This window comes from Lynx rufus, unplaced genomic scaffold (assembly GCF_022079265.1).
Source record: "Lynx rufus isolate CCGP_SWC_20201006 ecotype Redwood Valley unplaced genomic scaffold, mLynRuf1.p SCAF_15, whole genome shotgun sequence".
NCBI classification, from domain to species: Eukaryota; Metazoa; Chordata; class Mammalia; order Carnivora; family Felidae; genus Lynx; species Lynx rufus.
In genome coordinates, this window is record NW_025814829.1 from 31,556,969 (window position 1) to 31,581,673 (window position 24,705).

At 41.1% G+C, this 24,705-nt stretch overlaps 1 protein-coding gene across 1 annotated transcript in view; it reads right to left on the bottom strand.

Annotated features, from left to right (window-relative positions):
- The window catches only part of LOC124509842 (potassium voltage-gated channel subfamily H member 1-like), a 194,677-nt gene that overhangs the window by 32,216 nt on the left and 137,756 nt on the right, over positions 1-24,705 (bottom strand). The window contains exon 7 of the mRNA XM_047076454.1: positions 20,196-20,625. Within this exon, the coding sequence (XP_046932410.1) occupies positions 20,196-20,625 (430 nt within the window). The remainder of the gene's footprint in view (positions 1-20,195; positions 20,626-24,705) is intronic.

Below are 24,705 nucleotides of genomic sequence, written 5' to 3' on the forward strand. Positions count from 1 at the left end.
AAAATTTCCAGCTCTTTCGAAGAGCTATCATACATCATTATGTCATTAGTTCTCACTTACACTAAGTGGGATAATAAGGAGAGCCTCTTACCCCTAATCCACAGAAATTAAAGGGTACAACCCAAAGCACAGAGCTGATCCAGGACTTGAACCAAAGTCTCTCAACCAGCTATTCAGGGATGAAGCTCCAACACGGTGTGCCTGTAATGTTTGCTGGTGTCAACTGAAGGGAGATGAGAAGAGGGAGGAAAGCTGAGGCAGACAGACACTGCTTCGCTCTCCAACAGCTGTTCTCTTTGTCTGTATTACTGTGGTTCCACCTGACCACGTGACCACCCAGAATAGACTACATTTCCCAACCTCCTTTGCAGCTAGGTGTGGCCAGGTTACCAAGTGCCAGCCGATGTGATATGAACAAAAATAATACGGTACAACTTTCTAGTCTTTCCCTTCCCCTTCTTTCTGCTTTCTGAAAAAGAACATATGGCTGAAGCCAGAACAGCCATATGGAATCCAGATATAGAAGGCATGTGCTGAAGACACCAGAGAAGCCTGGGTCTCTAATGGTTGCAGAGCAGCCAGACCAACCCTAAACTTTTAGGAAATATATCCCTTGTTGATGCTACCAGTACTCTCTGTCTCTGTCCAGCAGCAGAATCCATACCCTAACTAATAAAGCTTTGCCAATGGCACTAAAGACCACTTCCAAAACTCTAGAGGCTCCTCGATTGTTCAGAATCAACAAAGCCATAAATATTTATTAAGAGTCTACTATGTGTTTAAAGTCTCCTAAGAGTATATTTACAGCCTCCTGGGAGAGGAGCACCATATCATTTTTGAAAAACCACGTTATTGGTATAGAATGCAAAAAAGCATATTCAACAAAAGTGAAATGTAAAGAAACAAGAAATGTTTGAAAAAGATCATGAAGGAGGCAGGGAAAGTCTCTATTTGCTTGCAAATAACAATTTAAGTGGAAAGGAAGCCACAAAGCGTACTGGATGTGGGTGAGGTAGTGGGCTCAAATGTCCAGGTGTGCAGGTTACTAGTGTCCCTTCCCCAGGAGAGAAGGTGATGTCTGGAAGCCAGCAAGTCTCGGATATCCCCTGGGCTAAGGGGGGACTTGACTAAAACAATGACCAGGACGAGATCTGGCACAGCAGAAGAACCAGAAGGAGGGCTGATGTGGACTAAATAGACACTCATAGGGTCCCTCCAGCACTGACATTCTGCTCTGGTTTTAAGGAGCTGAGGTGGGGGAGGACAGGCAAGAGAGAAACGAATCCAAAGAAACAGGTGTGCGGTGCTGAGGTAGGAGACGAATGTTCAGCTTTAGGGGTGGAATGTGTCTGGGGTAGGAGTACAATGTCTAGACCCTCTGCCATTATCAGAGAGGAAGGAAATGAATGTGGCTTAATTATAATGACAGGATGACAGCAATGACATTATGAGGAGAGAATCAGAAAAGTGCAAAGCCCATATTAGGAAAATGGGAACTGTCTCCTCACCATCAAATTCTCCCTGGAGAGCTCCCAAGACAGGGTCGTGTCCCTAGCCTGAGACGTCCCAGATAAAGAGACTCTTTCCTTCTGGCAGTCCTTCTCTGTGGGATCCTTGGGAGGCCTGGGCAAGGTTTGGCCCACAGTGGTGGCTCCATCCCCAGGCCTTCGTCCCTGGCTGGTGGGCGATGGGACCTGTCTCTGTCCTTCCCACTGCCCCCACCCCCTTCAGACTCTCTGCAAGTGCCATCCATAGCACGCAGATCCTTAGCACACAGCTCCGGGTCTGTTGGGGAGGCACTCAGCGTATGCCTGTTGAATGGGAACATTCTCTCCCAGGTGTCACACAGAGGGCTAGGGTGGCCTTCTGCTCATCTCAGCATCACCAGCACACAGGAGATGTGCAAGATGTAAGGAACCACCTCACCACACCTCAGGGTGAGCCTTTGCAAGGGACCAAAGACTCACATGAGGAGGTCAGGGAGATCAGGGTGGGGGCTGGCCTAGCCCCTGGTCCAGGTCAAGATGTCAGAATGGAAGTGAGACATCATAGATCACCTATATCCACAGCCTAATCACAAACTCATTTATTTATTTTTATTTAGATTCAGGTTAGTTAACGTACAGTGTAGTACTGGTTTCAGGAGTAGAACCTAATGATTCATTTCTTACATATGATACCCAGTGCTCATCCCAACAAGTGCCCTCCTCAACGCTCATCGTCCATTTAGCCCATCCCCCACCCACCTCCATCCAGCAACCCTCAGTTTGTTCTCTATAGCTAAGAGTCTCTTAGGGTTTGCCTCCCTCTCTGTTTTTATCATATTTTATTTTTCGTTCCCTTCTCCTATGCTCATCTGTTTTGTTTCTTTTTTTTTAATATAATTTATTGTCAAGTTGGCTAACATATGGTGTATACAGTGTGCTCTTGGTTTTGGGGGTAGATTCCCTGATTCATCGCTTACATGCAACACCCAGTGCTCTTCCCAACAAGTGCCCTCCTCAATTCCCATCACCCATTTTCTCCCTCTCCTCCGCCCTTCCATCAACCCTCAGTTTCTTCTCTGTATTTGAGATCCTCTTAAATTCCACATATATTTGTCTTTCTCTGATTGACTTAGTTCATTTAGCATATTAGTGATAAAAAAATGAAATTTTGCCGTTTGCAACAACATGGATAGAACTAGACTGTATTATGCAAAAACTCATTTTAGCCAATAGTTTTCACCTCTTCCTATTACAACTTTTCATCAGAATTTAGAAAGGTGGGCAAGCTTGAAAATAGTTTTCCTACTTTTGCTGACATTCTCTGGGGAACTGGCCAAGTTATCATGAGATAGTCAGTGCTAGAGAGCAGAGAGGAGACACAACAGGAGGCTTCTGGATAACCTATATTATAGCTAACACAATGCCACAGAATAGCCAAAAAATATTACCAGCACATGTAAAATTCAACACAAAGAGGAAAAATTCACAAAGTAACCATTACTTCAAAAGTGCACTGGCTTTTGTGTCTCTACTCCTTAGGGACTGCTGGGCCTGAGTGCCAGAGTGACTAGGAAGGGAGAGAGATATGACCCCTTGGCACAAATGCAGGCTGTGGGCAATGTTCCCTACCACCAGTGATCCCAGCTCTGGCATCGGTCCAATCCTGTGAGCCAGCAGTAAGGATGAAAGTGTGCACATGTGTGCACACAGGCAAAGCAAGGTAAAAGAGGACCCATAAATCCAATAAGACATCAGCAGTTGTCCTGAACAAAGGTTGTTCAGAATGTGAGTTTACAAGGATAATTACCACCACATTACACAGAGCACAATAACTTTGTTGTTAGCACCACAATTTGTCAGACGTGTCACATGGAAAGTAGAACAGCTGTAACTGTTAGTGACAGGTTGATGAAAAATGGCTGATTTCCAAAGCACCTGGTCCCACAAGTCTGTATCGTAATCTTGTTCTTAAATTAAAACAACAACAAGCATACAAAAACTTTCCACTGCAGAAACTGTTGACCTGTTAAAATTTATGGAGAGAATTTTCAAGGTGTTGCTGTGCTGGTCTGTGTTCTCAGCCCACACGACCACAGGTGGCCTCCATGGGAAGAACCTAGCATTTAATTCAGAGGGGCTTGGATCCAAATCCTGTCTCTCCTGCTTACCAGCCCCATGTTCTGGGGAAAGAAGTTACCTTTTCTTTTTTCTTGTTAATTTTTTTTAATGTTTATTTATTTTTGAGAAAGAAAGAGACAGAGAGACAGAGCATTAGTGGGGGAGGGGCAGAGAGAGAGGGAGACACAGAGTCCGTTGCACACTCCAGGCTCTGAGCTATCAGCACACAGCCCGATGCAGGACTTGAACCCACAAACCATGAGATCATGACCTGAGCCAAAGTCGGACACTTACCCAACTGAGCCACCCAGGTGACCCAAGAAGTTACCTTTTCTGAGTTCATTCTGTACAAGATGGAGATAATAATCTCTAAAGTACAGAGTTGTTACGAGCAGGAGAAATCACGGATGGAGCACTTATCACAGCACCTGGCAAATAACAAGTGTTCCGGAAACAGGATTACAGTTAAGTAGACTTGCCTACTTAAACATCACACTTGGTTGCATAATGCAGACGTGACTACCTGTGTATTATTACACTTCTTAAAAAAAGAAATGGGAAGATCATAAAACTCTGAGAAGGTAAGGGAAAGAAAAGAGGTGATAATAATTGAGGTTTCCCTCAGAGACTAAACCCAGGAAATTACGCTTTTCCTAAAAGAACAATTTTGGAAACACAAACTGCTTATCTTCGCTACTTTCTTTTTTCTTTTCTTCCAGGAAAAAAGTTGCAATGAAGTCTCTTCGTATCTGAAAGCCTTTGGCGAGCCCATGACATGGGGCCCATTTTCTAACTGACCACTCTTAACAAATTTTCTGTAATTGATATAATGAGGTATTTCATTTGACAAAATGTCTCATCTCCCCCTCTTAGAGACAGAAATTAGGCCCACAACATGGCTGGCACATCTTGTTGCTTACCTGGTGCCCCCAAGCTCACAAAAACGCTACAAGCACTACCTAGAAAACTTGTACTAGTAAGGCTGAAATAATCTTAGAAGAGCCGAGGTCTTAAATCCTTTTATACGACATGAGAAAGCACCTCAAGTTCTAATTAAGCTAAAGCAATTAGCCACCCACAGATACTTAACGCTGCTTCCCATGGCCAGGCAATCATCTCTATTAAGACCCATATAAAGTAAGACACAAACCCAAAAGCTCGATCAGCACACACTTCCCACAAATCAATTACCCCTAGACACATTCAGTAAATACTCAGAGGCCAGCTCTGTGCCTTGCAGAGAGGGCCTGTGTGGAAGAACTGCATCAGACATAATTAGGTGGTTGCAGAAAAGGAAGGGGCAAGCAGCACATGTGACCATTTGGGGTAACAAAACCCACTTGCTGCATCCCTGGTGGGTTTCCTGGTTGGTATAGAAATTAATGTGTCTACTCCACTTGGAAGGAGCACATCAAGCAAAACAGCCTCTGCCTGGTGTGACCAGACTCCGGTCCACACTGAGAATTCATGGGAGGACTGTCCTCTCCCATGTCGCCATTTGTCATGGAAGTGCCAACAGGGTGCACTCTTCAACTGAGTGCAAGCCATCTGAATACATAATGCTTTCCCCAGGCAAGTTAGGTCTACTTCCCCCTAAGACTCCCTTCAGTGAAGGCAGTTCATTGTTTCTAGCCCAAGGCTGTTCCCAGACCAGCCACTGGCAACAGCTATGTGATGGTCAATAGATAACTGACAGGTATTTAAACACCTTCCTCGGGGCGCCTGGGTGGCTCAGTTGGTTAAGCGGCCGACTTCAGCTCAGGTCATGATCTCACGGTCCGTGAGTTCGAGCCCCGAGTCAGGCTCTGTGCTGATAGCTCAGAGCCTGGAGCCTGTTTCAGATTCTGTGTCTCCCTCTCTCTGACTCTCCCCTGTTCATGCTCTGTCTCTCCCTGTCTCAAAAATAAATAAAACGTTAAAAAAAATTAAAAATAAATAAACAAACAAACACCTTCCTCAAGAACTGGGGTTGTTTTTGGTTTTCAGTCCAGTCAAGTAGTCCAATAACCCATCACTACTGAACTGAACAGGAGCCTTTCTATCCTGTGGGGTTTTATGGGGTTTTATGGGGATTTGGGAAATTTCTTAACCATCAAGCAGGTATCAAAAATGTATGAAAAATAGGGGGGGGAGCCAAGATGGAGGAACAGCATGGAAGTTTTTTGTGTGTATTGCATCCTGGAAATACAGCCAGACTAACACTAAACCATCCTGCACACTTAGAAAACTGACTGGAGGATTAACACAACAATCTGCACAATCTGAACCACAGAATTCAGCAGGTACATGGCACGGAGAGGTGAACTTGGGGACTGAAAAACCGCGGTGGGCAGGGAACAGCTTTTGAGGGGGGAGAGAGGACGAAGACATGGTGGGGAGGGAGAATACGGGTAAAGCACCCCTACCCAAAAGCAGCTAGAGAGAACTAAACTAAAAAGGGAGAAAGAAGAAAGGAGAGGGTTTAAATTCCATTAAAACTGTAAACAAGGGGAGCACAGAGTCTGCAACTCTGCAGCTCGATACCTGGCGGTGCTCTGATGGGAAGGGCGAATCCCCAGGAGCAGAGTGGGGTCCAGGAGGTTCCTGGGCCACACAGGGAATAGTGGTTCCATGGCTGTAAGGACATTTGGTAGAAACTATTGAGGACCCCTGGTCCCAGCAGACCCAGAGAATGCCCACATTTGCTGGTGTTGGAACAAGGTCATTAAGGGTGAAGCCTGGTTCCAGATGTGTGTTGTGATTTTCCATAATCCCTGAAACGCTGCTGCTACACTATCTCGTGAACTTTTTCTGGGGTGGGCTGGCACCTGGTCACAGTCTCGGGGCACCGGCAGCAGCAGGGTCCAGCAAGCGTTCCTGGGTGCAGCCGACATTTGACCATTGCTTGGTGAGACACCAAGACCCTCCAGCAGAGGGGCAGAACGGTTCAAAGCTGCAGTCCTTCAGAAGTAAGGGGCTGGGAAAAGCAGTCACATCTGAGACAAAAATAGGGACAGAGGTACTTCCTGGGGCTTAGTCATGGACAGTGAAAAAGCGGGGAGTGGACGAAAGCTGAAGACAGAGGATGGGTGCATGATTGTTGATGGGGGAGAACAGAGTTCTGATACTAGAGACTAGATAGCTGGGTGACGCCATTTTCACTGCTCCACACCTGCGCATATGCACCTAGGAGCGCCACAACACTCCACCCCAGTAGGCTAGCAGTGCCATCAACTGGAGAACCGAGCCATTACACTTAGCCCCACCCAACTGGGCCAACCTCGCTCTTCAAGAACACAAGTCTCACCGCTGGCATAGTTTATGGACTAAAAAGCACTTCATAGTCTGACTTCTAGGGGAAAACAAAGTAATTTCAGTCGTATTTAAATCTTTTAGCAGGTCCATCTATTCAATTTTTTTCCCTCTTTTTAACTTCTTTTCTTTTTCATGAATACAGAAAGAGAAAAAATTCATTGTTATTTTCAATTTTTATTAAAAATATTTTTCTTTAATTTTTTACTATATTTTTTACTTTTATGTAAATTTTTTCAAATTCTACTTTACTTCCATCATTTTATTTTAGTCCACTACAGTGTATTCACTTTTTCAAATTTTCAAACGATTCCCTCTTTTTGCTTTTTTCTCTTTTTCATTTCATTTCTTTTTCATGAATACAGCAAGAGAATTCATTTTTACTTTTAATTCTTATCAAAAATATTTTTACTTTTTTCTACTATATTCTTCAATTTTATGTAAATTTTTTTAAAATTCTATTTTACTTCCATCATTTCATTATAGTCTACTTCAGTGTATTCATTTTTTTCAAATTCTCAAACGATTTCCTTTTTTTCCCCTTTTTTCTCTAATCTATCAAACCACTTTCAACACCCAGACCAAAACACACCTAGGATCTAGCATCATTTATTCAATTTTGTGTGTGTGTGTGTGTGTGTGTGTTTAACTTTTTAATTTTAATATTTTTTAAATTTTAATTTATTTTAATTTTTCTACCTCATTAATTCCTTTTCTCCCTTCACAATGATGAAAAGAAGGAACTCACCCCAAAAGAAAGAGCACAAAGAAACGACAGCCAGGGACTTAACCAACACAGATACAAGCAAGATGTCTGAACCAGAATTTAGAATCACAATAGTAAGAATACTAGCTGGAGTCGAAAATAGACTAGAATCCTTTTCTGTGGAGATAAAAGAAGTAAATACTAGTTGGGATGAAATAAAAAATGCTAAAACTAAGCTGCAATCACGGATGGATGCCACGGCGGCAAGGACGGATGAGGCAGAACACAGAATCAGCGATATAGAGGACAAACTTATGGAGAATAATGAAGCAGAAAAAAAGAGGGAAATTAAGGCAAAGGAACACGATTTAAGAATTAGAGAAATCAGTGACTCATTAAAAAGGAACAACATCAGAATCATAGAGGTCCCAGAAGAGGAAGAGAGACAAACAGGAGTAGAAGGGTTATGTGAGCAAATCATAGCGGAAAACTCTCCTAACCTGGGCAAAAACACAGACATCAAAATCCAGGAAGCACAGAGGACCCCCATTAGAGTCAAGAAAAACCAACCAGCAGCAAGGCACATCATAGTCAAATTCAGAAAATACTCAGGCAAGGAGAGAATCATGAAAACAGCAAGGGAAAAAAAAGTCCCTAACCTACAAGGGAAGATAGATCAGGTTTGCAGCAGACCTATCCACAGAAACGCGGGAGGCCAGAAAGGAAAGGCAGGATATATTCAATGTGCTGAATAAGAAAAATATGCACCCAAGAATTCTTTATCCGGCAAGGCTGTCATTCAGAATGGAAGAAGACATAAAAAGTTTCCCAGACAAACAAAAATTAAAGGAGTTTGTGACCACTAAACCAGCCCTGCAAGAAATCTTAAGGGGAACTCTCTGAGGGGAGAAAAGATGAATGAATGAATTAATTAATACCAAAAGAAACAAAGATTAGAAAGGACCAGAGAACACCAACAGAAACTCCAACTCTACAAGCATCATAATGGCAATAAATTCATATATTTCAGTACTCACTCTAAATGTCAATGGACTCAATGCTCCAATCAAAAGACATAGGGTAACAGAATGAATAACAAAACAAGATCCATCTATATGCTGTTTACAAGAGACCAACTTTAGACCTAAAGACACCTTCAGATTGAAAGTAAGGGGATGGAGAACCATCTATCATGCTAATGGTCAACAAAAGAAAGCCGGAGTAGCCATACTTATATCAGACAATCTAGACTTTAAAATAAAGACTGTATCAATAGATGCAGAAGGGCATTATATCATAATCAAGGGGTCTATCCACCAAGAAGACCTAACAATTGTAAACATTTATGCGCCAAATGTGGCAGCACCCAAATATACAAATCAATCACAAACATAAAGAAACTTATCAATAGTAATACCATAATAGTAGGAGACTTCAACACCCCACTCACAGCAATGGACAGATCATCTAATCAAAAAATCAACAAGGAAACAATGGCTTTGAATAACACACTGGGCCAGATGGACTTAACAGATATATTCAGAACATTCATCCTAAAGCAGAATATACATTCTTCTCCAGTGCACATGGAACGTTCTCCAGAATAGCCCATATACTGGGACATAAATCAGCTCTCAGCAAGTACAAAAAGATTGAGATTCTACTGTGCATATTTTCAGACCACAACGCTATGAAACTCGAAGTCAACCACAAGAAAAAATTTGGAAAGGTGACAAATACTTGGAGACTGAAGAGCATCCTACTAAGGAATGAATGGGCTAACCAAGAAGTTAAAGAGGAAATTAAAAAGTATATGGAAGCCAATGAAAATGACAACACCACAACCCAAAACCTCTGGGACACAGCAAAGGCGGTCATGAGAGGAAAGTATATAGCAATCCGGCCTTCCTAACAAAGGAAGAAAGATCTCAGATAAACAACCTAACCTTATGCCTTAAAAAGCTGAAAAAAGAACAGCAAATAAAACCCAAAACCTGCAGAAGACAGGAAATAATAAAGATGAGAGCAGAAATTAATGCTATCAAACCAAAAAAAAACAGTAGAACAGATTAATTAAACCAGAAGCTGATTCTTTGAAAGAATTAACAAAATTGATAAACCACTAGCCAGTTTGATCAAAAAGGAAAAGGAAAGGACCCAAATAAATAAAATCAAGAATGAAAGAGGAGAGGATCACTACAAACACAGAAGAAATAAAAACAATAATAAAAGAATATTATGAGCAATTATATGCCAATAAAATGGGCAATCTGGAAGAAATTGAGAAATTCCTAGAAACATATACACTACCAAAACTGAAACAGGAAATAATAGAAATTTGAACAGACCCATAACCAGTAAGGAACAAACTAGTAATCAAAAATCTCCCCCCAAAAAATACAAATCAAAACCACACTCAGATATCACCTCACGCCAGTCAGAGTGACCAAAATGAACACATCAGGAGACTATAGATGCTGGAGAGGATGTGGAGAAACGGGAACCCTCTTGCACTGTTGGTGGGAATGCAAATTGGTGCAGCTACTCTGGAAAACAGTGTGGAGGTTCCTCAACAAATTAAAAATAGACCTACCCTATGACCCAGCAATAGCACTGCTAGGAATTTACCCAAGGGATACAGGAGTACTGATACATAGGGGCACTTGTACCCCAATGTTTATAGCAGCACTCTCAACAATAGCCAAATTATGGAAAGAGCCTAAATGTCCATCAACTGAAGAATGGATAAAGAAATTGTGGTTTATATACACAAGGGAGTACTACGTGGCAATGAGAAAGAATGAAATATGGTCCTTTGTAGCAACATGGATGGAACTGGAGAGTGTGATGCTAAGTGAAATAAGCCATACAGAGAAAGACAGATACCATATGTTTTCACTCTTATGTGGATCCTGAGAAACTTAACAGAAACCCATGGGGGAGGGGAAGGAAAAAAAAAAGGAGGTTAGAGCGGAAGACAGCGAAAGCATAAGAGACTCTTAAAAACTGAGAACAAACTGACGGTTGATGGGGGGTGGGAGGGAGGGGAGGGTGGGTGATGGGTATTGAGGAGGGCACTTTTTGGGATGAGCACTGGGTGTTGTATGGAAACCAATTTGACCATAAATTTCATATATTGAAAAAAAAATCTCCCAAAAAACAATGGATTTCTAGGGGAATTCTACCAAACATTTAAGGAAGAGTTAACACTTATTCTCTTGAAACCGTTCCAAAAAAGAGAAATGGAAGGAAAACTTCCAAAGTCTTTCTATGAAGCCAGCATTACCTTGATTCCAAAACCAGACAGAGATCCCACTAAAAAGGAGAACTATAGACCAATTTCCCTGATGAACATGGATGCAAAAATCCTCCACAAGATATTAGCCACTGGATCCAACAATACATTAAAAAAATTATTCACCACGACCAAGTGGGATTTATACCTGGGATGCAGGGCTGGTTCAATATCCGCAAAACAATTAATGTTGATTCATCACATCAATAAAACAAAGGACAAGAACGATATGATCCTCTCAATAGATGCAGAGAAAGCATTTGACAAAATGCAGCATCCTTTCTTGATAAAAACCCTCAAAAAAGTAGGGATAACAGGAGCATACCTCGAGATCATAAAAGCCACATATGAACGACCCAATACTAATATCATCCTCAATGGGGAAAAACTGAGAGCTTTCCCCCTAAGGTCAGGAACAAGACAGGGATGTCCACTCTCACCACTGTTATTCAACATAGTATTGGAAGTCTTAGCCTCTGCAATCAGACAACACAAAGAAATAAATGCATCCAAATCGGCCAGGAGGTCAAACTTTCACTCTTCACAGATGACATGCTACTCTACAAGGAAAACCCAAAAGATTCCACCAAAAAACTGCTAGAATTGATTCATGAATTCAGCAAAGCTGCAGGATATAAAATCAACACACAGAAATTGGTTGCATTCCTATACACCAACAATGAAGTGACAGAAAGAGAAATCAAGGATTCGATCCCATTTACAATTGCACCAAAAAGCATAGAATACCTAGGAACAAATCTAACCAAAGAGGTGAAAAATCTATACACTGAAAACTATAGAAAGCTTACGAAAGAAATTGAAGAAGACACAAAAAAATGGAAAAAGATTCCATGCTCCTGGATAGGAAGAACGTTGTTAAAATGTTGATTCAACCCAAAGCAATCTACATATTCAATGCAATCCCTATCAAAATAACACCAGCATGCTTCACAGAGCTAGAACAAATAATCCTGAAATGTGTATGGAACCAGAAAAGACACCAAATAGCCAAAGAAATCTTGAAAAAGAAAACCAAAGCAGGAGGCATCATAATCCCAGACTTCAAACTATACTACAAGGCTGTAATCATCAAGACAGTATGGTACTGGCCCAAGAACAGACACTCAGATCAACGGAACAGAATAGAGAACCCAGAAATGGACCCACAAACGTATGGCCAACTAATCTTTGACAAAGCAGGAAAGGATATCCAATGGAATAAAGACAGTCTCTTCAGCAAGTGGTGCTGGGAAAACTGGACAGCGACATGCAGAAGAATGAACCTGGACCACTTTCTTACACCATACACAAAAAGAAACTCAAAAGGGATGAAAGAACTAAATGTAAGACAGGAAGCCATCAAAATCCTTGAGGAGAAAGCAAGCAAAAAACCTCTTTGATCTTAGCCGCAGCAACTTCTTACTCAACACGTCTCCAGAGGCAAGGGAAACAAAAGCAAAAACGAAGTACTGGGACCTCATCAAAAAGCTTCTGCACAGCAAAGGAAACAATCAGCAAAACTAAAAGGCAACCAATGGAATGGGAGAAGATATTTGCAAATCACATATCAGATAAAGGGTTGGTATCCAAAATCTATAAAGAACTTATCAAACTCAACACCCAAAAAACAAATAATCCAGCGAAGAAATGGGCAAAAGACATGAATAGACACTTCTCCAAAGAAGACATCTAGATGGCCAACCGACACATGAAAAAATGCTCAACTTTACTCATCATCAGGGAAATACAAATCAAAACCACAGTGAGATACCACCTTACACCTGTCAGAATGGCCAACATGAACAACTCAGGCAACAACAGATGTTGGCGAGGATGCGGAGAAAGATCTCTTTTGCATTGTTGGTGGCAATGCAAGCTGGTGCAGCCACTCTGGAAAACACTATGGAGGTTCCTCAAAAAACTAAAAATAGAACTACGCTACAAGCCAGCAATTGCACTATTAGGCATTTATCCAAGGGATACAGGTGTGCTGTTTCAAAAGGACACATGCACCCCCATGTTTATAGCAGCACTATCAACAATAGCCCAAGTATGGAAAGAGCCCAAATGTCCATCGATGGATGAATGGATAAAGAAGATGTGGTATATATATACAATGGAGTATCACTCAGCAATCAAAAAGAATGAAATCTGGCCATTTGCAGCTACATGGATGGGACTGGAAAGTATTATGCTAAGTGAAATTAGTCAGAGAAAGACAAAAATCCTATGACTTCACTCATATGAGGACTTTAAGAGACAAAACAGATGAACATAAGGGAAGGGAAACAAAAATAATATAAAAACAGGGAGGGGGACAAAACAGAAGAGACTCATACATATGGAGAACAAACTGAGGGTTACTGGAGGGGTTGTGGGAAGGGGGATGGGCTAAATGGGTAAGGGGCATTAAGGAATCTACTCCTGAAATCATTGTTGCACTATATGCTAACTAATTTGGATGTAAATTTTAAAAAATAAAAAATAAAATAAAAATAAAATTAAAAATTAAATAAATAAATAACATTACAAAAAACATTTTTTTAACTAAATAAAAGATGGCACTGGGGTACCTGGGCAGCTTAGTCAGTTGAGCATCCAAATCTTGATTTTGGCTCAGGTCATGATCCCATGGCTTGTAAGGTCAAGCCCTGCTTTGGGCTCTTTGCTGACAGTACGGAGCCTACTTGGGATTCTCTCTCTCTCCCTCTCTCTGCCTCACCTCCAGTTGTTTTCTGTCTCTTTTTCTCTCTCAAATAAATAAACTTAAAAAGAAAATAGTATTCCAGAGGCTTGGGAAGGCTTGTGGCAGCTGGGCTCACCTGCTGATCACTTAGATTCCACCCACATCTGCCTAAATAACCAAGAAAACCACCAGAAGACTAGCAGAACAGACTCTCCAGAGCCAAGCGTAGACAAGAGGCCCACGGAAGAGGGTAGGAAGGGCGGAGAGGTGGTGCGTGCTACCTGGGCACCCGCCCAGCAAGGCAGAGCCCCCAAGTCTCGCTTGCAAAAGCAGAGGGGCCAGAGGGAGTGAGTTCTGACAGCCAGCGGGACTTAACACCTGGAATGTTATAAGTCAACAGCTCTGCTCAGAGAGCGGGAGGGCGAGAGGACACCGGGAGGGAGAGGTGTTGAGCCCCGGAAGATAGAGCTCAGCTTGGCGGGGAACAAAGGTGCTGGCCAGCGCCATCTCCCTCTCCCATCCCCCAGCTGAAACCCCAAAGGGATTTCCCAGCACCAGTTCCCAGCACCGAACTTGCTTGCACGGTGCAAACACCCAACACTGTGCTTCTGTGGATCCATCCCTCCAACAGGTCTGCCTGCCTCCCTCCCAGTGCTGCAGGGCCCCTCCCACAGGGGACCACTGATGGCAAAGCAAGCTAAGCCTGCCCCTCCAGCCCCTGTGCACCTTGTGGATCTACCCCAGCTAATACACCAGATCCCATCAAAGCAGCGCCACAAACCTGGCAGTGTGCAAGTAGCCCAGACAGGGGCCACACCATTCCACAGTGAGTCCTGCCCCTGGGAGAGGGGAAGATAAGGTTCACACCAGTCTGACTGTGGCCCCAGTGGTGGGCTGGGGACAGACATCAGGTCTGATTGTGGCCCCGCCCACCAACACAAGTTACTCCAGACAGCACAGGGGAAGTGCCCCGCAGTTCTGTGCCACCCCAGGGACTATCCAAAATGACGAAACAGACGAATTCTCCTCAAAAGAAACTCCAGGAAGTAGTGACAGCTAACGAATTGATCAAAAACAATTTAAGCAATATAACGGAACAAGAATTTAGAATAATAGTCATAAAATTAATTGCTGGGCTTGAAAAAAGTATAGAGGACAGCAGAGAATCTACTGCTACAGAGATCAAGGGACTAAGAAATAGTCATGAGGAGCTAAAATGCTATAAATGAGGTGCAAAATAAAATGGAGGTGACCACGGCTCGGATTGAAGAGGCAGAGGAGAGAATAGGTGAATTAGAAGATAAAATTATGGAGAAAAGAGGAAGCTGAGAAAAAGAGAGATAAAAAAATCCAGGAGTATGAGGGGAGAATTAGAAAACTAAGTGATGCAATCAAATGGAACAATAACCGTATCACAGGAATTCCAGAAGAGGAAGAGAGAGAGAAAGGGGCTGAAGGTGTACTTGAACAAATCATAGCTGAGACCTCCCCTGATCTGGGGAAGGAAAAAGGCATTGAAATCAAAGAGGCACAGAGAACTCCCTTCAGACATAACTTGAATCAATCTTCTGCACAACATATCATAGTGAAACTGGCAAAATACAAGGATAAAGAAAAAATTCTGAAAGCAGCTAGGAATAAACATGCTCTAACATATGAAGGTAGACCAATAAGACTAGTGACGGATCTATCTGCTGAAACTTGGCAGGCCAGAAAGGAATGGCAGGAAATCTTCAATGTGACAAACAGAAAAAATATGCACCTGAGAATCCTTTATCCAGCAATTCTATCATTTAGAATAGAAGGAGAGATAAAGGTCTTCCCAAACAAACAAAAACTGAAGGAATTCGTCACCACTAAACCAGCCCTACAAGAGATCCTAAGGGGGATCCTGTGAGACAAAGTACCAGAGACATCACTATAAGCCTGAAACCTACAGACATCACAATGACTCTAAACCGTATCTTTCTATAATAACACTGAATGTAAATGGACTAAATGCACCAACCAAAAGACATAGGGTATCAGAATGGATAAAAAAACAAGACCCATCTATTTGCTGTCTACAAGAGACTCATTTTAGACCTGAGGACACCTTCATATTTAAAGTGAGGGGATGGAGAACTATCTATCATGCTACTGGAACTCAAAAGAAAGCTGGAGTAGCCATACTTATATCAGACAAACTAGACTTTAAATTAAAGGCTGTAACAAGAGATAAAGAAGGACATTATATAATCATCACAGGGTCTATCCATCAGGAAGAGCTAACAATTATAAATGTCTATGTGCCAAATACGGGAGCCCCCAAATATATAAAACAATTAATCACAAATATAAGCAACCTTATTGATAAGAATGTGGTAATTGCAGGGGACTTTAATACTCCACTTACAACCATGGATAGATCATCTAGACACAGGATCAATAAAGAAACAAGGGCCCTGAATAATACATTGGATCAGATGGACTTGACAGATATGTTTAGAACTCTGCATCCCAAAGCAACAGAATATAGTTTCTTCTCAAGTGCACATGGAACATTCTCTAAGATAGATCACATACTGGGTCACAAAACAGCCCTTCATAAGTATAAAAGAATTGAGACCATACCATGCACACTTTCAGACCGCAATGCTATGAAGCTTGAAATCAACCACAGGAAAAAGTCTGGAAAAACCTCCAAAAGCATGGAGGTTAAAGAACACCCTACTAAAGAATGAATGCGTCAACCAGGCAATTAGAGAAGAAATTAAAAAGTATATGGAAACAAATGAAAATGAAAATACAATAATCCAAATGTTTTGGAATGCAGCAAAGGCAGTCCTGAGAGGAAAATACACTGCAATCCAGGCCTATCTCCAGACACAAGAAAAATCCCAAATACAAAATCTAACAGCACACCTAAAGGAAACAGAAGCAGAACAGCAAAGACACCTCAAACCCAGCAGAAGAAGAGAAATAATAAAGATCAGAGCAGAAATAAACAAAATAGAATCTAAAAAAAACTGTAGAGAAGATCAATAAAACCAAGAGTTGGTTTTTTGAAAAAATAAACAAAATTGATAAACCTGTAGCCAGTCTTCTCAAAAAGTAAAAGGAGATGACCCAAATAGATAAAATAATGAATTAAAATGGAATTATTACAACCAATCCCTCAGAAAAACAAGCAATTATCAGGGAGTACTATCAAAATTATATGCCAACAAACTGGACAACCTGGAAGAAATAGACAAATTCCTAAGCACCCACACACTTCCAAAACTCAAATAGGAAGAAATAGAAAACTTGAACAGACCCATAACCAGCAAAGAAATGGAATCAGCTATCAAAAATCTCCCAACAAATAAGAGTCCAGGACCAGATGGCTTCCCAGGGGAGTTCCACCAGACATTTAAAGCAGAGATAATACCTATCCTTCTCAAGCTGTTCCAAAAAATAGAAAGGGAAGGAAAACTTCCAGACTCATTCTATGAAGCCAGCATTACTTTGATTCCTAAACCAGACAGTAACCCAGCAAAAAAAGAGAACTATAGGCCAATATCCCTGATGAATATGGATGCAAAAATTCTCAATAAGATACTAGCAAATCGAATTCAACAGCATATAAAAAGAATTATTCACCATGATCAAGTGGGATTCATTCCTGGGATGCAGGGCTGGTTCAACATTCGCAAATCAATCAATGTGATACATCACATTAATAAAAGAAAAGATAAGAACCATATGATCCTGTCAATTGATGCAGAAAAAGCATTTGACAAAATTCAGAATGCTTTCTTAATAAAAACCCTGGAGAAAATCAGGATAGAAGGAACATACTTAAACATCATAAAAGCCATTTATGAAAAGCCCACAGCTAATATCATCCTCAATGGGGAAAAACTGAGAGCTTTCCCCCTGAGATCAGGAACATGACAGGGATGTCCACTTTCACTGCTGTTGTTTAACATAGTGTGGGAAGTGCTAGCATCAGCAAGCAGACAACAAAAGGAAATCAAAGGCATCAAAATTGGCAAAGATGAAGTCAAGCTTTCACTTTTTGCAGATGACATGATATTACACGTGGAAAACCTGATAGACTCCACCAAAAGTCTACTAGGACTGACACATGAATTCAGCAAAGTCACAGGATACAAAATCAATTTACAGAAATCAGTTGCATTCTTATACACTAATAATGAAGCAACAGAAAGACAAATAAAGAAACTGATCCCATTCACAATTGCACCAAGAAGCATAAAATACCTAGGAATAAACCTAACCAAAGATGTAAAAGATCTGTATGCTGAAAATTATAGAAAACTTATGAAAGAAATTGAAGAAGATATAAAGAAATGGAAAAACATTCTGTGCTCATGGATTGGAAGAATAAATATTGTTAAAATGTCAATACTACCCAAAGCTATCTACACATTCAATGCAATCCCAATCAAAATTGCACCAGCATTCTTCTCGAAGCTAGAACAAGCAATCCTAAAATTTGTATGGAACCACAAGAGGCCCCGAATAGCCAAAGTAATTTTGAAGAAGAAGACGAAAGCAGGAGGCATCACAATCCCAGACTTTAGCCTCTACTACAAATCTGTAATCATCAAGACAGCATGGTATTGGCACAAAAACAGACACATAGACCAATGGAACAGAATAGAAACCCCAGAATTAGACTCACAAAAGTATAGCCAAACTAATCTTTGACAAAGCAGAAAAGAATATCCAATGGAAAAAAGACAGTCTCTTTAACAAATGGTGCTGGGAGAACTAGACAGCAACATGCAGAAGGATGAAACTAGACCGCTTTCGTACACCATTCACAAAAACAAACTCAAAATGGATAAAGGACCTGAACGTGAGACAGGAAACCATCAAAACCCTAGAGGAGAAAGCAAGAAAAAACCTCTCTGACCTCACCCACAGCAATTTCTTACTTGACACATCCCCAAAGGCAAGGGAATTAAAAGCAAAAATGAACTATTGGGACCTCATGAAGATAAAAAGCTTCTGCACTGCAAAAGAAACAATCAACAAAACTAAAAGGCAACCAACGGAATGGGAAAAGATATTTGCAAATGACATATTGGACAAGGGGCTAGTATCCAAAATCTATAAAGAGCTCACCAAACTCCACACCCGAAAAACAAATAACCCAGTGAAGAAATGGGCAGAAGACATGAATAGACACTTTTCCAAAGAAGACATCCAGATGGCCAACAGGTACATGAAAAGATGCTCAACGTCACTCCTCATCAGGGAAATACAAATCAAAACCACACTCAGATACCACCTCACGCCAGTCAGAGTGGCTAAAATGAACAAAACAGGAGACTATAGATGCTGGCAAGGATGTGGAGAAACGGGAACCCTCTTTCACTATTAGTGGGAATGCAAACTGGTGCAGCCACTCTAGAAAACAGTGTGGAGGTTCCTCAACAAATTAAAAATACATCTACCCTATGACCCAGCAATAGCACTGCTAGGAATTTACCCAAGGGATACAGGAGTACTGATGCATAGGGGCACTTGTACCCCAATGTTTATAGCAGCACTCTCAACAATAGCCAAATTATGGAAAGAGCCTAAATGTCCATCAACTGATGAATGGATAAAGAAGATGTGGTTTATATATACAATGGAATACTACTTGGCAATGAGAAAGAATGAAATATGGCCTTTTGTAGCAATGTGGATGGAACTGGAGAATGTTACGCTAAGTGAAATAAGCCATACAGAGAAAGACAGATACCATATGTTTCACTCTCATGTGGATCCTGAGAAACTTAACAGAAGACCATGGGGGAGGGGAATGAAAAAAAAAAGGTTAGAGAGGTAAGGAGCCAAAACATAAAAGACTCTTAAAAACATAGAACAAACTGAGGGTTGATGGGGGGGTGAGAGGGAGGGGAGGGAGGGTGATGGGTATTGAAGAGGGCACCTGTTGGGATGAGCACTGTGTGTTGTATGGAAACCAATTTGACAATAAATTTCATATTTTAAAAAAATTAAAAAAATATTCCTAGGAGCATTAAATTAAATTTTTCATTAAAAATATCCAAAAGAAACATGAAATTAATTATAATGGGATATTTTATTTAACCCCCTATATAAAAATATCATTTCGACATATAATAAATATAAAAGATAATTAATGAGATAGCTAACATTCTTTTTTTCCATATATTCTTTCTCTGGTACCATAAGGGACTGTGCAGACCTAGAGCTGTATTTAAACAGACGTGGAAAGACTTTTCACAATTCACTGTTCTATGAGCAAGCAGGTTACCAAGTTGTATATGATGATTTCATTCTAACTTTATTAGGTAATAGTAGTTATCTCTGAGAAGTAGAATTTCATTGGTCTCGATTTTCTCGATGTGCCCTTTAATATTTTCTAAATATTTGCAGCAAACATGCAATGCTTTAATTATCAGGAAAACTTTAAAGCTCATCTAAAAAAAAAAAAAAAAAAGAACAGAATGTGGCTTATGTTAAGTCATTACACCCTGATCCTGTGAGCGTTGTAGCCATCACCCTATTTCCAACCAATAGAAGTTATGGTGAAACAGGATGTCCCCTGCCCATCCCCCACCCAGCCCCAGCAACTGTCATACTTACAGCCAATCATCATGATGGCCACTGCAAAGATTTTCTCGATGTCTGTGGATGGGGCAATGTTTCCAAAGCCCACGCTGGTAAGGCTGGTCATAGTGAAATACAACGAGGAGATGTAGACAGAATTCTTGCTGGGACCACCTTCCCACTTCCCTGAGCCGGATCCATTAAACTGGTAAGGGGTGCCAATGTCCATCGCCAGTTGGTAGAGCCAGCTGTTGTTGCGGATGGTCTTGGTGTCTTCATCAAAGATCTCGTAGTCCCCAATGCTGTACCAGATGCAGGCCATCCAGTGAGCAGCCAGCCCAAACACACACACCAGCAGCACCAGCACAGCGGCTCCGTATTCAATGTAGTGGTCCAGCTTACGGGCCACCCGCCCAAGACGTAGCAGCCGGACAACCTTCAGTGAGCTGAATAGGCTGCTGATGCCCTGGGAGAAGAGGAGCAGAGCATGAGGGCCAAGAACCAAAGATACTACCACTCCTTCCCTCCTCCCTGCCTGGGCTGTTTCCTTCAGCACGGTGTATTTCCACAAGATGAAATATTGTGCAACCCTTTAAAAAATGTTTTAATGTAAGTCATGATATGGAGAAATGCTCATACATATTTGTACAGTTATGCATGATACAATTTGAATTTTATTCCAAGGTATATGAATTTCCATTTGCTTTTTCCCACTTCCATTAAAAAGCAGATAAAAAAAAAAAGACAAGCAAGACAAATAAAATTAGATTTTTATTCTAATTATATTATGATAAGTATACAAATATATATGAGCATATTTCATACCACTACTATTTTAAAACAATTTTAAGGGTTATATAATATTTCATATTAAGTAATATGAAATATTTTAAGAGTCGTATAATATTTATTTCATATTGTATAATATTTCATTCTAATTATACTGTATATAAGTGTACAAGTATTTATTCAATAAATGGCTAGGGAACACACATAGAAAAGTAAGATATTAATAGTTGTTACTGCTGCATTGTTGAGTTATGGAATTACAGAATATTTTTTGTTATATTTGTATATATTTTTGTTACATCTAAATATACTTACTTAATTTCTAAAATTGAAATTGTTACTTTTACAGTTAGAAAAAAATATGTATTTAAAAAACAAACAGTTTTAAAAAGATAAAAATGTATTAAAGACACAATTGAGAAGAATAAAAAGCTAAGATTCTGTTTTCTCAGGAGAGTTACAAATTCTTGGAAACTACATCACTCCCATCAGGCCAGGGATTATACAATCAGACACCATATATTCAAACACAATCAAGGAACCTCCAAGCTACAAGGAAGCTTCCAATTTCACCTGATCAAGCCTCCTATCATCCTGTGGACCCTGGCAGCGCATGTCTAGTCTCCAAATAGTGGTTCTCCAAGGGAATAGCAGTAGTGGAAAGAACACCAGAGTAGAAATCTGGAAAACAGGTCTGAGACTGAAGTAAACCACTAACTTGCTATATGAATTTGGACAAGTCAATTGCCTCTCTCATCCAGACAATTGCCTCTCTCATCCCAATGAGGGAAGTGGATTAGAGGAAATGTAACATTACAGAAGCCACTGCATTCAAAATCCCCAAATTCCTATAGCTTTTCCTACTTCCATGAAAAAGGACATAAACAAGCAAACAAAATAGAGACATCTCTTTGCACCACAACCGCAGTCTCCCTCACACAGCAAAAATCCAACAGCAGGATGATGTCCTTCACCAAGCAGAATGAATGACTTTTCACCATTCTAAACACTGGACAGTTTCCAGGTCACTGCCAGTCTCTCTTGCTCCCTGTTCCCTTAATAACAACCCCCAAGGGTCAGGTTATGTCACAGACAGAAGGAAAATGTGTAAATGCTTTCTGATGACCTGTTGTCAGAGGCTCACCAAGGCTGCTTCCTCTTCCTGGACATCTCCCAGCCTCTTCCCATCTCGGTGGGTCTTTGAGACTGGTTCTCATCAATGGATGTGAGGTGAAATGTGTATCATTTCCAGGTCAAGGCAGTTAAAAGGAAGTATGCTTTCTCTTCCCTTTGACATACCTTCCAGATAAGGCTAGTGTGACCCTGAGGCCAAGTAATAAAGATGGTGAACATACAGCATGGAAGAAGCCTGGGTCCCTGAAAGACTATGTGGAACACCCTCTCCTTCCCAATCAATCTGAATCATATTATGATGTGAATGAAAAAAGAAACCTCTGAAACAAGCCACCAAAACTCTGAGGATATTTGGTACAGTAGATATTATTAGCCTTCCCTGATACGTGAACACACAAACTGTATGTAGCATAGCCTTGTCCATGAAGACCACAAATCAGGCTGCCACACAAATTACTTTTGTTGAGGTGAGAGTGGGGAAGATGGGATTTATTGCACCTTTATTTATTTATTTATTTTTTTGGTTTGGCTTTTTTATTTTTTTTTCAAATTTTTATTTAAATTCTAGTTAGTATTACACTTTTTAAAAAATAAATAACAGTTTTGGAGCCATAAAACTTACAATAGAAATAAGCACTTCTTGCCCAACATACATCAGCAAATAAGTTAATAATGGATTTTTCTAAGCCAAGAGACTACATCCCCAGGGTCAGCTATCCAAATTGCTAACTCTGACAAAGTTTACTTTTGGCATGTCCAGTACTCATCCCCTGGGTCCCCTTTTCCCTCCACGTGCTTTCCTCAAAAACCTGCCATGCAGAAAAGGCCAAGAAACCCCCCCCCCTATTAAGGTACAAATGACTTCTGAGAGTAAATGGATATCTTCTCTCCAGAGGGCATCTGCATTTTAACAGAGGGAAACTAACCTCCAATAGTAGAATTAAAAGTACCTACAGCCTGGATGAAGGAGATATTCTGGGAGGCAAAGGAGCCTTTCTGATGACTCAGAAACCAAACACATGTAAGCAGCCACCTACTCTCCACCTGTTCATAAGGAGGTTACCGAGATCATCTTTCAACAGCAGATCAACCATGAAGCAGAACTTATTACCCAGGGCAAAACTGCCTTGTCATTTTTCCGACTCAGATTCAATTCAAAGCAACATTTAAGGAGAACCTACTATGTACTCCTTGTGCTAATACCACAGGGAAAAGATTAAAATGATGCTGTCTTTGTCTTCCTGTTCACTGTTATGGCTGCAGTGCCTGGCATGGGGAAGAGGCTTGATAGGAAGAAAGAGGAAGTAAGAGCACAGTAACTAGTGCAAGAGGCAAGATACAATACTTCTATCTCATAGTCACAGAACCTGATTGCTGAGAGGGAGAACAGATGTCATCCAGTCTAGCCCTCCGAGTCCAGGGATGCCTTCTAGAGCTCCCTAAGGAACGGTCATTCAGCTTCTCCTTGAACTCCCCCCTTAACCACTTCACATCTCTAAGATGCCATTCTGGCAGTCAGTCACGGACATGAATGACTGTGCTCCCATGACCCTTCGTATCTCCCTCTGCTCGCTCCTCCCTTCTCCCTCCCCTCCCAATGGCCACACAACACATGCAACCACACTACCCAAAGGTCTGCTCTTCTATAGCCTTACACCCCAGACGTCTTGAGCTTCCCGCATGGTGGATGCACACTTCCATCTCCGTGCCTGCTCGGACTAGTCCCTTAGCCCAGAATGCCCTGCTCCTCCCTTTCTACCAGCCGGTATACTAGTTATCCTTCAGGTCTGCCACTGCCTCTACCCTAAAGCCTTCCATGTCTACCCTGGACTCACAACCAGTTGCTCACCCCTCTATGTGTCCACAGTATTCTGTATGCATTACCAACTGAACACGTTGCCTTGGCCCTATAGTTTCCCCAACCACAGCAGGTGCTACATCTTCCTGAAGACAGAAGTCATTTGCTATTCACTTTAGAAGCTTCCTGTATTGGGCTAAATAGTGTCCCCACCAAATTCATGTCTTTCCCAGAACCTCAGAATGTGACCTTATTTAGGAAACAACCCCTTATTTGAGAAAGGGGTTGTTGTAGGTATAGGTGGTTAAGATGAGGTCATATTTAATCCAGTATAACTGATGACCTTATAAAAAGAGAAGAGCTGGACACACAGAGAGAAAACCACGTGGTTTTTTTTCTGTTTTAACCAATGCAGAGATTGGAGTGATGTGTCTTCAAGCCAGAGAATGCCAAAGATTACCAGCAAAACCAGAAGCTAAGAGAAAGGCATGGAACAGATTCTCTCCTAGAGCCTTCAGAGAGAACACAGCCTTATTGAAACTTTGACTTCAGATTTCTAGTTTCCAAACTGTGGAAGAATAATTTCTATTGTATTAAACCACTCAGTTTGTGGTAATTTGTCATAGCTGCCCTGGAAGACTAACAAAGCTACACAGGATCTAAAGCCAGCAGCTTCTCAGAAAAGGTCTGAAACATTTTCTAAATCGAATTGAAGAGTTTGGATTATTAAGGAATTCTTTCTCATTTTAAGAGGTCTCCAGAACAATACAAAATAAACACTTCCTCATAGTGTTATTGATCTGTATACGCTGATACTCTATTACA